Here is a 14,360-nt window from a genome sequence, read left to right on the forward strand (position 1 = left end):
AGAAAACCTCTGCTGAGCATCCGTAATGGCCCAGGTGCGCATGAAGCTTGGACCCTAGCAGGAGAAAACAGGCAGTAGGCAAGTGCAAGTACAGAAACTCTACATCGGAACATGACAAGTGCTATGGAGAAGATGGGGCATGGAAAGGGGTCGGAGGGCCAGCAGGGACTGACAGCTGATTTGCCATGAATTTTAAGTAGCGCTGGCCACTGGAAGCCTCTCTGGGAAGGGGGTATTTGAGCAGAGGCTCGTGGTTGTCTGGGGGAAGGGTGCGTCAGGGGGAGGGGAGGGCAAATGCAAAGGGCTTCAGACCTGCGGAGTTCAAGGCACAGCCAGGAGGCCAGTGGCTGGGGCAGAGAGAGTCAGGAGAGCTGAAAGAATGAAGCCAGAAGAGCGGGTGGGCCAGACCACATGGGGCAGCAGACGGTTGACCTTTTCTCTGGGGGAGCTGAACGCCAGAGGAAGGTCTGGAGCAGAGACCACTCCTGTCTACCGTGCCGAGAAGCCACGTTTGGGGGACACAAGGAAGAGACACGGGGCACAGCGAGGAAAGTGTTATGTGACTTTGGCTTTCAGTGTTTGCTGGACGGAACTTAATCTGGAAAATTCTTCCCGGCCCTGGGAGTCTAGATCGTCTGCTTCCTGGCACTGGACGTTCTCATCACGGAAGTTACCACAAAATACTGCAAATGCCTGTTTCTTATTCCGAGTCCCCAGCAGACCGTAGGACTCTGTGAGGGTACCAACCACTTGGCTCGTAGGCAGTGATACGGTGCAGGATCTGTGCCTTGCACACGGCAGGCACTAAATAAATTTTTGTCGAACAAATGGCTGAATGCCACCAAGTGAAGGGCTATAAATCTCACCAGAAATGCCCCCTCCCCCCCAAAAAAACCCCTCAGCAGGGAAGTCAAATTTGGGGTTATGGCGCTCAGTGTTTATCAACTAACAATCCCCACTACTGACCAGAGAAACCACTGACCACTGAGAGCAGAGGAAAAGCTCAGGACCCAGCGTGTGAGATCAGACCAGCCCGAGGGGAGTTAGCGAATTGTGTCCTGAAGATGGAAACATCCAGAACATGGCCCAATGCTTTTGTAGCTGGGCTTCTGAAGAGTTAAGTCCCCATCACAGAGGAATCTGAAAGGAGGGGAGTAAGAGGTGGGGGAAGAAGAAGGGAGAAAGAAACTGGGAGAAAAACAATTAAAAGGCAGTCTCTAGATGTCGACTTTAAATTCTCTTGCTTTGGCAGCACATGGGTAAGGGAAACAAAATTCTCTAAGAAAAGAAAGAAGCAAGTGTGTGCCGCCTTGCTGAAAGCCATGGCAACTTCCGTTTTCCACTTCTCTTTCCTCCAGGCTTGCTTCCTGATGCTTTCGTGCTGAGCAGTGTGAGAGCCTCTGCCATTATGGGTGACTTAGAGATTAGGAAGGAAAACAAAAACAGCCCAAAGACTGCACACAGAATGCCATAAAAGCCCCGCGGAAGCAGAGGGTGCTTTCCTTGCTGTGGATGCAGGATCCGTGTGGAAGGCTCATCCCAGCGGGATGGGCATGGGACCTGGAATAACCTTTTTTTTGTTTTTTTTTTAAAGATTTATTTGACAGAGAGAGAGAGAAGGAGAGCATGAGTGGGGGAGGGGCAGAGGGAGAGAGAGAAACTCAAGCACACTCCGTGCTGAGCGCAGAGCCCGATGTGGGGCTCGATCCCAGGACCCTGACATCATGACCTGAGCCGAAATCAGGAGTCAGACACTTAACCCACTGCACCACCCAGGCACCCCTGGAACCACCTATTATTAAAAATCATGACTCTATCAGTGGCTGCTTCCGTGACCTGGAGTAAGTACTTTGGCATCCCAGGTCCAAGGAACCTTCATCTCTAAAACAAAGCTAATAATATCTCCATGAAAGCAGCTGGAAGTTTTTAAAGTGGATGCTTTCAAAACCCTGGCAAAAGGGACCACTTGGTTACTGCTGTTCCTAGTTCTTACTGCGTATGTAGAGGAGCAGGGTGGACACCTTGCAGGTGCAAAAAAGTTGGCCATGCCTCAGCACGCACAGAGGGTTTCAGCCCAACGCCAACGACCAGAGCGCTACCCAAAGATACACTATGACATTCCTAGTGAGTCACAAAGAACGATGCCTCTTTTGCATAATCACGAATTTGAGACACCTGAAAACAAAGGTGACGACCCTAAGCTCTTACAAAGAGTGAAGGCAGACCCCGCACTCTCTTTAGGAATTCTGATTCTTTGTTTTATGGGTTTTAAATTCCCGGCACAGAACCCTCTTACGGATAGAAGTCGACATTGCAGAAGTCCAATGACAACACAGAATGCAGAAATTAGAGGCTGCAAATAGAGAAATTAGGGGGTGATTCAGGAAGAGCTGTCTACAGAAAACTGGATTCAGACCTGCACATCTGTTTCCAATTAAAGTCTCAAATTCTTCTATAAGCAGTGACATTATATGGGAAGTATTTCATGGGTTACTTGTCAAACAGTCCTATATTAGGTAATTCATAAATTAATATGCATGGAAAAAGAAATTGTTTTGACACTTAACAACCTGGTGGGGGTCACACCCCCAGAGCATCAGTGTGCAGCCCACTGGCATGATGATGCTGACCGGGAACCTCACCGTTAGCACCTGTAAGTTTGCGGTTTCTCACCCTAGAACTTGGTTACCATGCTCTGTGTAAGCAACCTTCTCCGCAGTGTGGCCATGGACGAGCAAATAAAGAGGAGAGGTGGGAACATTTTAATTAGCCTTGACCCACAAGGCCCCACGTGGACGCCTGCGTTTTCTGCACTTTCCTGCAGGTCCTTTCTTTTGTGCGAGCTGTTCCAATGCATCCATTCTCTCCCTTTGATTTCCTGCAGGGCCGCCTGACGATCCCCACTGGAAAGGCCACAAAGTACAACCCAGCTGGGTCCAGCCAAGGCAAATTAACAATGTAAACTTGCTCAGCATGGTGGAGATCATTCTTCCTGCCATTTCTTCCCCCCTGATAGTGTTAAATATTCACCCCGCTCTCTACTGGTGCCGGTGAGTCTGGAAGGACATCATGTAAATCACCACCCTGGATTCTGGAACACTCGGGCACCTGGGGGAGAAGAAAATCAAGCCAAAGGCTTGCTGCCCAAGCAGAGATGGGGGAAAATGCTCTGGGGGCCCTTGGCCTTCCCTTGGGAGGCGTTTATTTTGGAATAAGGAAGGAGGTGCAGTCTTGCTGCCATGCTGTGCACATACAAGCACTTGGGTGTGCGGTCTCACAATGCACATTATGCATGTTCCAACACAAAACTTGTCATCAGCAGGCACGTGGTGAACCTTCACGGTACTGAGAACGTAAACAGAATAATTCAGGCTCAAATCCAGAAGCAAGAGCACAAGACTAAGTAGAAATGCACGCGTATCATGGAGATCCAATATTAAACCTATCTGGAGAGTTACCAATCACCATATAACATTACCTTCTCCCCCTTTTATATCAGTAGATCTTCACATATAAGGGTTTGACGAGCCCGTTTAGCAGATGCCAGTATGTACTTCGTGCTTTGGATGGTACTTTTTTTCCTTCACACAGGTTTTTTTTTTTTTTAAAGATTTTATTTATTTATTGACAGAGAGAGACAGTGAGAGCAGGAACACAAGCAGGGGGAGTGGGAGAGGGAGAAGCAGGCTTCCCGCTGAGCAGGGAGCCCGATGTGGGACTCGATCCCAGGACCCTGGGATCATGACCTGAGCCGAAGGCAGACGCTTAAAGACTGAGCCACCCAGGCGCCCTCCTTCACACAGGTTTTTAAGGGAGGTCTTATTTGATTCTCCTGTGCTTTATTTGGGATTAACTCTTCCAAAAAATGCTTTGTTGGAGGTGTTTTGACTCCTTTGGCTAGATGCTTCAGAATGGATACCTCACAGTTTGATGGCTGAGGGAGTGTTAGGGTGAGATCGTATCTCAGGAGAGGTCTGAGACCCCGTGGGCTGGGAGACCAGCTGGTAAAGGGAAAAGCACATGGGGGGAGGGCTGCAGGATCCCTGTTCTGGTCTGTGCCCACCAACGTGGGTAACCTTGGGTACCTCTCCGCCCCTAGCTTTAGACTGCTCATCCACAATGAATCGTTGGGCTAAAACGTCTGAGGGTTTACCTCATTCTGGGAAGCATATCATATCAGGTAAAAAACCCCTTCCTCATCTACCACACTTCAGATCACTGGCTGGAGTTTTCAGATTGAGTGGTTTGGAGGTGAACTTCTAGTTCTGGGCTGGAGGTGTCCCCAGTGGGTGTCTCAGTGCAGGGTAGGTAGGTGGCCATAACCATTAGGGACTAGGCAGCCATGTTCAGCTAGAGGGCCTTTGTTTTTTGCAGGTCCCAGAGATGGGTCCAGTTACGGGGAGGTAGAAAAACGGAATCAAACAAAAGCACTCTCAACCACTCTGGAAAACAGTATGGAGGTTCCTCAAACAGTTGAAAATAGAGCTACCATTCGATCCAGCAATTGCACTACTGGGTATTTACCCCAAAGATACAAATGTAGGGACCCGAAGGGGTACGTGCACCCCAATGTTTATAGCAGCAATGTCCACAATAGCCAAACTGTGGAAAGAGCCAAGATGTCCATCGACAGATGAATGGATAAAGAAGATGTGGTATATATACACAATGGAATATTATGTAGCCATCAAAAGGAATGAGATCTTGCCATTTGCAACGACGTGGATGGAACTGGAGGGTGTTATGCTTAGTGAAATAAGTCAATCAGAGAAAGACATGTATCATATTACCTCACTGATATGAGGAATTCTTAATCTCAGGAACAAACTGAGTGTTACTGTAGTGGTTGGGGGTGGGAAGGATGGGGTGGCTGGGTGATAGACATTGGGGAGGGTATGTGCTACGGTGAGTGCTGTGAATTGTGCAAGACTGTTCAATCACAGATCTGTACTTCTGAAACAAATAACGCAACATATTTTAAGAAAAAAGAAAAAGAAGAAGCTAGCAGGAGAGGAAGAATGAAGGGGAGTAAGTCAGAGGGGGAGACGAACCATGAGAGATGATGGACTCTGAAAAACAAACTGAGGTTTCTAGAGGGGAGGAGGGTAGGGGGATGGGTCAGCCTGGTGATGGGTATTAAAGAGGGCACGTTCTGCATGGAGCACTGGGTGTTATGAACAAACAATGAATCATGGAACACTACACCAAAACAAATGATGTAATATATGGTGATTAACATAACAATAAAAAAATTAAAAAAAAAAAACAAAAGCACTCTGACCTGCCTGTTCCTGTCTTTTTCTCCCCCACCCCCTCCAAGTTTTCATTATGGAAAATTTCAAACCTACATAAAAGTAAAGAGAATTGTGTAATTAACATCCGTATGTCTCTCTTCCAGCTTCCACAATGATCACCTCCTGGCCAACCTTGTTTCTACTATACCCCATCACTCCTCTGCCTGCCTCCCTCAGATTCTTTCCAAGCAAATCCCAGACATCCCATCACTTCACCCAGAGATACTTCAGTGTGTGTCTCAAAAAGCCCAAGACTCCTCTTTCAAAACATAATACCATCATCCCACCAAAAACCTAATTCCTCAACATCATCAAATATATAGTCGCTCTTTAAATTTCACCAGTCTCCTATAATTAAAAAAAACCCTGTTTATTTGCATAATCTGGCCCTGTCTAACTTCACGATCCAAACCTCCACTCCTGCCATCTTGGTCCATCCCAAGTGCAGGTAATGCATTTGCGTCTCTGGTCTACGGTCCTAACACCACCTCCCCTCCCCTGAATATGCTTCCCTTCTTCTCCACCTACTCAAATCCCTTCTAATGTTTACAACACAGCTAAACCATTTCACACCCATAAGCAGCCCTCCTCATCCTTGGTGTAACGGAGAGAAAGAGACACCTCCCCACCGCCCCCTCCTCTGAAATCCTTGGATATTTACTGTTGCACTGCAGTCTACTTACTGCCTGGTAGAGTTGGGGATTCTCCCATACAAACAAATCATCTTTCCAGTTGTATTCTAAGTTCTCTGAGTATCATGACTTGTAATTTTTTAATCTCCCTATAATTAGTAGCCAAGTATTTTCATTACAACAAGTGTTCAAAGTACCTGATCAATTAATTTACCTTTTGCCAGCTACATGAAGAAAGACTTTTGCTCTGAGAAGCCATCAGCTTAGTCTCCTGTGCTCCTTTGTAAATACTCTACAACCTCATAACAAAAGTAACTCTGCCAGTTTAAAGTCTCATTAGGAAACTGTGCAAGCCATGTGTGTTGTTGATCAGGAAAAGACCTTCCCCCAAGAAAGCAATTTTGTGAGCCAGAATGATGCAAGAATGGGCTTCCCAGCCTGCAGCTCAATGACCACAGGAGGGCGAAGGGTGAAGGGTAGACAGGCAGACATGTCATCGGGTGACTGGATCCGTGCTATGAAGCGCACGTATATGGCATCTCCTTGGCTAGCAGAAGCTCAAGGAAATTTCAGAAGGAGAATCCACTGACTTCCAATGCATGGCAGGAGAGGAGAGCACAATCTTGTTTTCCATAAGACAGTATCAAGACCCCACTGAGTTCCCCAAACACGTTTCCTGAATGACAGTGACACTCAATAATTATAGAATGGTCAGAAACCAAAGAATCTTCTCTAGTACATATCCACACCCACCCATGTCCACTCCCCCAGATGTATGGCTTTGTGCCCTGGTGTAGCTGGTGAGGCCAGGTTGGTAGTGCTGGGTAGAGACACCTGACATCTCAGTGAGAGGGGCGTGATAAGGCAGACAGCTACTTGGAGGAACACATTTAAGGACAGCAGGACGCCCAGGGACTTTCCACTCAGTTGCTACTGCTGTGAAGACTTGTTAATGTGCCTTGAGGAGCTGGTATCATCTCATCGGGCAGAAGTCATAGGAGTTTCTCAGGGCCCCACTAAAGAAGAGGGTTGTACCAGAGGGCAGGGGGTGGGGGGATTGGAGAAATAGGTGATGGGGATTAAGGAGTGCACCTGTTGTGATGAGCACCGGGTAATGTCTGAAACTGATTCACTATATTGTACATCTGAAACTCATACAACACTGTATGTTAACTGGAGTTAAAAAAACTTAAAAAAAAAAAGAGGGTCGTGCATGCGCAGAATAGAATCAGCTTTGAATTTTATCAAGTACATCTTACCCGAATTCTAAAATTAAATACTCTTTGTTCCAAGGGATAAATGTTGCTATATTTCCTCTGAAAAGCTTTATTCCAGGATCTGGCTCAAGTCTTATTAAGATCATTCAGAATGGGGTGAACAATAAATATTTGATGGCATCCTTCCTACAGCTTCTTGAAAACCAATTTTGAAGAGCCCCAGGGTGTTAACAGTGATCAAATTATGAAATAAACCATTTTCTGCTTGAAACAAAAGAACAGGAATCCTCGGACAGGAATAAGGTAACCATCTGAGGTCACATCAGACTACCTCACAAAAAGCCTGCTGTGTTCACACCTGCTGTGTGCCAAAAGACAAGCCTGAGGATCATATAGGCCCTTGCACCAAATAAAAACACGTTTAGAAAGAGCTTGCATCAAGAGATGTTCCGAACAAAACTACCTAGCATCTTTGAAATGGTATTCAAGTTGTAGGTCAAGGTGAAAATGGCTGTGGGCCAAGGCAGGTTTGAGACGAATGGTATAAATAAGGCAATTAAAATACGAAGGCTTTCAAAGAGAATCCAATCAGCAAAATTCACAGGAGTATTTAGAACTAATTATAATATATCTGTTAGAATAATGATCTGAAGTAGCAACCAATCCCACAATTATTTAAATATCAATTACCACAGCAGATTTTGTAGCTATTAGTAAACGCGGCAGAGTCAAATCACATTTCCTGAAGCTAAATTTATCATCATTATGAAACTCGGACCTTTGACTATGCTCCAGAGCTTTATAAAACAAGAGACACAAGCCACTTGTCACTGTTGCTATGAGACAAATGTTTATATCACAGGTTTCTGGAGAAGGAAGGAAAATTACAGGTTCTTACCAAGTAATCATCAGGCTTGATACCAAAAAGTTCTCTGAAATATCGGAATGCTAGTGGAGCATAGGTCTTAAATCTGAAGTCTGGGTAATGATGTGCTGGGGTCAGATTGCTCCCTTCGCTGCAGTTAAAAAAAAAAAAAAAGGCGAGAGAGAGAGAGAGAGAAAGCATTAGCAAAGACAATTTTGACTTCAAATACTAGCTCTACTGGTCCTGGGCCAATTTCCCTGCTAGAAAAACATAGCCTGATTGTGGGTCCCTCTAAGCTCATGTCACAAAGGGCAATGGCCATCAGGGAAAAACCAGATGCTAACTCAGTGGGGGCCACGCCAAGTAGCCGTTCCCTACCAGTCACAGTGTGTCTTTAGCGTGAACACTCTTCATCATCCCCCGTGCCTGTGATTTTTTCCATCTTCCCCAGTGAAACCACAATCGTATTGCTCTAGGTATAAGATCCAGGCCTTAGTACATGGAACAATTTGAAAAATGCATTTTTTTTTTTTGGTTTGGCCACGAATATTGGATACACATTTTAAACTAGGAGTAAGTGAAATACTTTTAAAAATATGTCACTAACAAAATCATCACACTGCAAAGAGATGAATCCTGAATCCGAACTCTTTCTTACATCCATATTTATAGGAAAAGAGACCTTAAATATTTTAGGGACTTTAAAACCATATTTCCATTCCCAGATACACCATTATTTTTTTCCTTCTTCTGAGTTCATCTCTGAAAATTTTTGTGCAATATTTATGATACATAAAAGGCATGAAGAAATAAACCAGAGAATACTCATGAAGCGAAATGCTGCTTAAGAAATAAGATATTATCTATATAGTTGAATTGCCTTCTGTACTTTTTATTGATCATAAAATCCTCTTCTTCCTTAGAGGCATCTACTAGCCTGAATTTTGATGTTTATTATTCATTTTATTCTTTGACTACAACTATAATACATTTCACGGGACATCTGACAAGCCACCTAATCTACCTGTACTAAAAGTTTTCACTGTGAGAAGTAAAAACAATGCAGTAGATGAATACAATTTTATAGAGAGGTTCAAGATCTCTTTTCGCCACATTCTAAGTGGGACATCAAGGCTCTATGCAACTTTGGGTCTGATTTTTGTGGATACAAATAACACTGTGTAAATGAAAAGGCTTTCAGCAAGCAACAAACTCTTGGAATCTACTACAACTGAAGTTTGTTCAGGGCACTTGAATTTTTGTATCAGTACCTGGCACATCATTGATAGTAAGTATTTTCTGAGTGAAAGGACGAGTTTTCAAGATAATGCTAAAACAGTAAACTTGACTCTTACATGAAGCTTAGGTTCAAAAGTCAAGAGGTAAGGCAAAAAATCACTAGTCTCTCTCTCTATACAATGGAATATTACTCAGCCATAAAAAGAATGAAATCTTGCCATTTGCAACAACAATGAATAGACCTAGAGAGTATAATGCTAAGTGATGTAAGTCAGAGAAAGACAAATATCATATGATTTCACTTACATGTGGAATTTAAGAAACAAAACAAAGAAAAAAGACAAACCAAGAAACAGACTCTTTACTAGAGACAACAAACAGATGGTTACGGGGCGGGGGGGAGGGGGAGGTGAGTGGGGGGATGGGGAAAACAAGTGATGGGGATGAAGGGTACACTTAGCATGATGAGCACTGAGTAATGTATAGAATTACTGAATCGCTATATTGTACGCTTGAAAGCAACATAACACTGTATGTTAATTACACTGGAATTTAAAAATTATTTAAAAAATCACCATAATAAAAAAAAATCATCCTTGAGGACTATTTAGGAGATTATCTGTTCAATATATCCACTGCAGCCAGATATTCCTCCTGCAGTCACAGGTGATGGCTTCTTCTGGGGACTCCCAGCGCGAGAAGTTGGCTTGCGCTGTTAGGGACCAACCGCAGATAATACATCTTATCTTTAGAGGCGAGGCTTGCCCTTTAGGGGAGTGGCGCAGGAACCAGGACTTCCCAGGACAGGAGCAGTCACCTCTGTGTCAGCTCAGTGTGTGGAATGGTTCCAAATCACCTGCTCATTTGACTAGCTCCCATTACCCAAAGCCAGTAGAGTTGAATACTCATAATACATGTGTGCGGCCCAGGCATTACATCTGAACATTTCTTCCTTCTCTGAGATTTGTAAGGGGACACATACTCAGGTACAGGTCCTCCGGAATTGTCAAGAGGATTAATTCTGGAACTCATACGCCATCAAGTCACTTGAAAAGGTGGGCTATGCAGAAATAAGGGGTAAAATCACAAAGGCTCAAAGTGGCTTCCAACATCCTTCCTCACCCTTGCAAGCAAGTCCAAGTAAGCATGATGCCTTGGATTCTGAAGCAGACTGCTTTCAGTGGGCTAAGAGTGTTGCTGACTTCTTATTTCTTCCATTTTCTTCTCCCCTTTCCAGCTCGTGCAAAGTAACTAATTCCACTAGAGCTCATTACATTACCTTCAATGTTCAACATTCATTACTTCCTTGGAGTTTTTTCTTTTTTAGAAAGGAAAAAAAATTTTTTTAAAGATTTATTTATTGGGGCACCTGGGTCGCTCAGTTGGTTAAGCAACTGCCTTCGGCTCAGGTCATGATCCTGGAGTCCCGGGATCGAGTCCCACATCGGGCTCCCTGCTCAGCAGGGAGTCTGCTTCGCCCTCTGACCCTCTTCCCTCTCGTGCTCTCTGCCTCTCATTCTCTCTCTCTCAAATAAATAAATAAATAAATAAATCTTTAAAAAAAAAGATTTATTTATTTGAGGGAGACAGTGCAAGCGTGCATGGGGGTTGGGAGGGGAGGCGGAGGGAGAGTCTCAAGCAGACTCCTTGCTGAGCGTGGAGCCCAACACCGGGCCCAATCTCATGACCCTGAGATCATGACCTGAGCCAAAACCAAGAATCAGACGTTTAACTGACTGAGCCAAGGGCCTCCTTAGCGCAGTAGGCAGCACGTCAGTCTCATAACTGACTGAGCCACCCAGGTGACCCTGGAGTTTTTCTTTAAATGGCTTATTCTTATGCAGTTGGGGGCCCAAGACTCTATCACTGAGGATAGAGTATTTATTATTATTTTTACTTGTGGTTACTCTGAGCTTCATGGGCTGCTCACCTTGCCCTAAAACCACCATCAATTACAAGCTTCCCTTGGATTCGCATCTCCCTGTGGTTCATTCAGTCATGGTGTAAAAAGGACAGTGTGAGGTTTCCCTGGAGAGCAGAGACACATGCCCACACACACATACACACAGAACATCTCTGGGATGAGAAAGGGAACATTTATTTCTGTAGGTGTCCACTCTGACAGCTGGTGGAAAAATCTGCCAAATCACTAAAAACGAAAAAAAAAAAATCTAGCTAGTTTTGGGCCACCATGAGATACAGAGAGTGGGTCAACGGTGAGGGTCAACTGTGAGGCAGGCTTACCTAGGGGGGACAGTTAATAACATATTTGCATACATGGAGAACATGGAAAAGGGGTGAACGTTATACTCAACACGGGCATCACACAGAGTAAAAACTTCTTCATGGCAAAATTAACATATATTAACTCATAATTATTTGCTGACATTACACCATCTTGAACCTCTCTATTTGCATGGATGGAGGGGAACATTCCCAAGTAGTGGGTCATAATATATCACCGCTCTTCATTTGTTTCTCTCCTAGTAGATTTTATCTTACGAGTTTTACTTTCCTTTGATTAACAGAAGACCAGTTTGCATTCTCTCAAATTATACTGAATAGCCAGGGTGGTGGTTGGTGATGCTATGACCCAGGGAGGCCTGGGCCCAAGTCCTGTCTCTGCCGTTTACAAGCTGTCTTTCCTGAGCCCTGGTACAGACAACATCACAGTGAACAGAAATGTGGGTGGCTGTGCGCTTAGCATTTGGGGAGCCCTGAATACGTTTGGATGATCAAGGCTGTATGATGATGGGAAACAACCCAGATCTGAATGAAGAATGCGTTGACCAGGTAGTTAAAAAAAAAAAAAAAAATCAGGGCGCCTGGGTGGCTCAGTTGGTTAAGCGACTGCCTTCGGCTCAGGTCATGATCCTGGAGTCGCGGGATCGAGTCCCACATCAGGCTTCCTGCTCAGCAGGGAGTCTGCTTCTCCTTCTGACCCTCTTCCCTCTTGTGCTCTCTGGCTCTCATTCTCTCTCTCAAATAAATAAAATCTTTAAAAAAAAATCAAAGAAATGACAAAATGGGAAATATTTGCAACTCGTATCACAAAGGGCTGATCTCCCAATATAAAGAGCTCCCATAAACAGCAAAGTCAAAGACCAAAAAGTTAATTAGGGAAAAAAAAAAAAAGAGCCAAAGATACGATCAGGCACTTCACAGAAATGGAGATATAAATAAGTGAAATGTATGAAAAGATGTTCAAGCTCATTTATAATATAATAAACGCAAATTAAGTGTCACCGAGACTATACTACCTAGGAGGTAGGCAAAAATCCAAAATTTTGATAAAGCTCAAGGGAAATTGGCACCCTGAAACATTATTAGTGGAAAGTAAGTTGCTATTTTTTTATGGAGGACATTTTCACAACTTCTTTCAAAATTACAAATGTATAGAACTCTATGACCCAGCAAATGCATGCCTGTAATTTATCCCACACACAAACTAGCGTATGTACAAAACAACGTATGTGTACCTGGTTATTCATTCTAGCACAGTTTGTAAGGACAGAGGGCTGGAAAGCAAACTAGTTTCATCTGTTTCTGAAGAGGTAGGTCAGATTAATTATGGTTCAACCACACACTGGAATACTATGCAGCTATTAAAAAATGAGGAGATTTATTACACAGTGACATGGAGGATCTCCAGGATAAATTAAGTGAAGGAATCAAGAGGCTGAATACTGTGTGTGGCATCCACCACTTATATACAAAAAGAAAAAAAAAATTGGCGGTGCATGTATTTAACTAAAAAATCCTTAAAGGGTTAACAGACCACTAGCAACAGTGATCACTGGAGTTGGACACTGGGTAAAAAGGCACAAGGATGAAAAGCACTTTTCTTAGTGTTCCTTTGAAAAGCAGTGTGAGGATAAACCCTTCTAAGTATTACCATTCACAACATATTTTTGAAAAGTTTAGGGTGAAAAGCTATAACCTCCCACACACATATCCCCCCAGAGAGCTCTGCAAGCTCAGTTTCCTGGCAGAAACGTTTGCTTCTGTGTGTTAAGGTGCTCTAGTGAATAGCAAATGCGAGCTGGACATGAATGAAGTTCTATTAAAGGAAATGTGGATCAACGGGTACCGGAGTTTGTCCAGTTACAGGGCAGCTCAGCCGGGAGGCACCAACCCCCAGTTTTCAGAGGTCATGCTCTGGCAGACCTGTTGGGTGTGGGTATGGGGGCTGGCCCACAAACATCCAGCACAGAGACCCTATGGCGCATGCACGAAATGCTTAGCTAATGTGGTTAAACACGGGTGCAATGAACAGGGGTCCCCTGGTCAGTGAAGAGTCCCAGCAGAGCCTCCTGCAGGCTGTCCTCACCTGCGTCTGGGTGGTATCCATCCGGAGACTGCACCCAGCATCTACACTTACTCGGCAAAAATGACCTCTTCACAGTGTAAGATTTATATTATGCTCCTTCAGTGCATTTAGGTAGTGTTTGTGGGGTGGGGGGGAAGAAAATTTTTCTGTCTTGGCATAAAATCGAGGTCTTGGAAATTCCAGCTGTGAGGTTTTGAGCCACGGTTCTAGATGTTCGGATCCCATAAGCCGGTCAAATTTCAATAATAAAAATTTGGAGGTCAATGTGGGATTTTCAACCTTATTTTGTTAAGTAAGAACCTAAACAATTATGCAAAATCAAAGTACTGTACTTATCAAATTATAAAAAGAAAGGGTATGTTAACTCCATAAAAGGAAGGAAAAACTCTTGACAACAGTACTTTATCTTGTTCTTTTTTCCCTTGTTTCACCAAAAAGCAGTTCGATCACGGACCAGTCTCTAACCTTCTGATATTCACCTCTTCTGAGGAGAGTTCCACTGTTAAGGCCAAAGCCACTGCTCATCTTAAATTTAAATTATTTTTTAAAGATTTTATTTATTTATTTATTTGACAGAGAGATAGAGAGAGCACAAGCAGGGAGAGCAGCAGGCAGAGGGAGAGGGTCTCCCCTTGGAGCAGGGAGCCCGATGTGGGGCTCGATCCCAGGACCCCGGGATCATGACCCGAGCCGAAGGCAGACGCTTAACCCACTGAGCCACCCAGGTGCCCCTTTAATTTAAAACTGTGTGTTCCTTAATGACAATGGAGGTTTAGAATTACA

At 44.1% G+C, this 14,360-nt stretch overlaps 1 protein-coding gene across 6 annotated transcripts in view; it reads right to left on the minus strand.

Annotated features, from left to right (window-relative positions):
* Positions 1-14,360, minus strand: part of PIP5K1B (phosphatidylinositol-4-phosphate 5-kinase type 1 beta) — a 297,076-nt gene that overhangs the window by 116,533 nt on the left and 166,183 nt on the right. For 5 of the 6 annotated variants that reach the window (XM_073878110.1, XM_025891469.2, XM_025891473.2 and 2 more), the window contains one exon: positions 8,042-8,159. In XM_073878110.1, the coding sequence (XP_073734211.1) occupies positions 8,042-8,159 (118 nt within the window). Of the gene's footprint in view, positions 1-8,041; positions 8,160-13,577; positions 13,683-14,360 lie in introns of those variants that run through there. The other variant, XM_025891475.2, reaches the window with a different exon arrangement.

The sequence above is a fragment of the Callorhinus ursinus genome, unplaced genomic scaffold, assembly GCF_003265705.2.
Source record: "Callorhinus ursinus isolate GAN/ISIS: 27379988/994484 unplaced genomic scaffold, GSC_fseal_2.0 scaffold28, whole genome shotgun sequence".
Taxonomy (NCBI): Eukaryota; Metazoa; Chordata; class Mammalia; order Carnivora; family Otariidae; genus Callorhinus; species Callorhinus ursinus.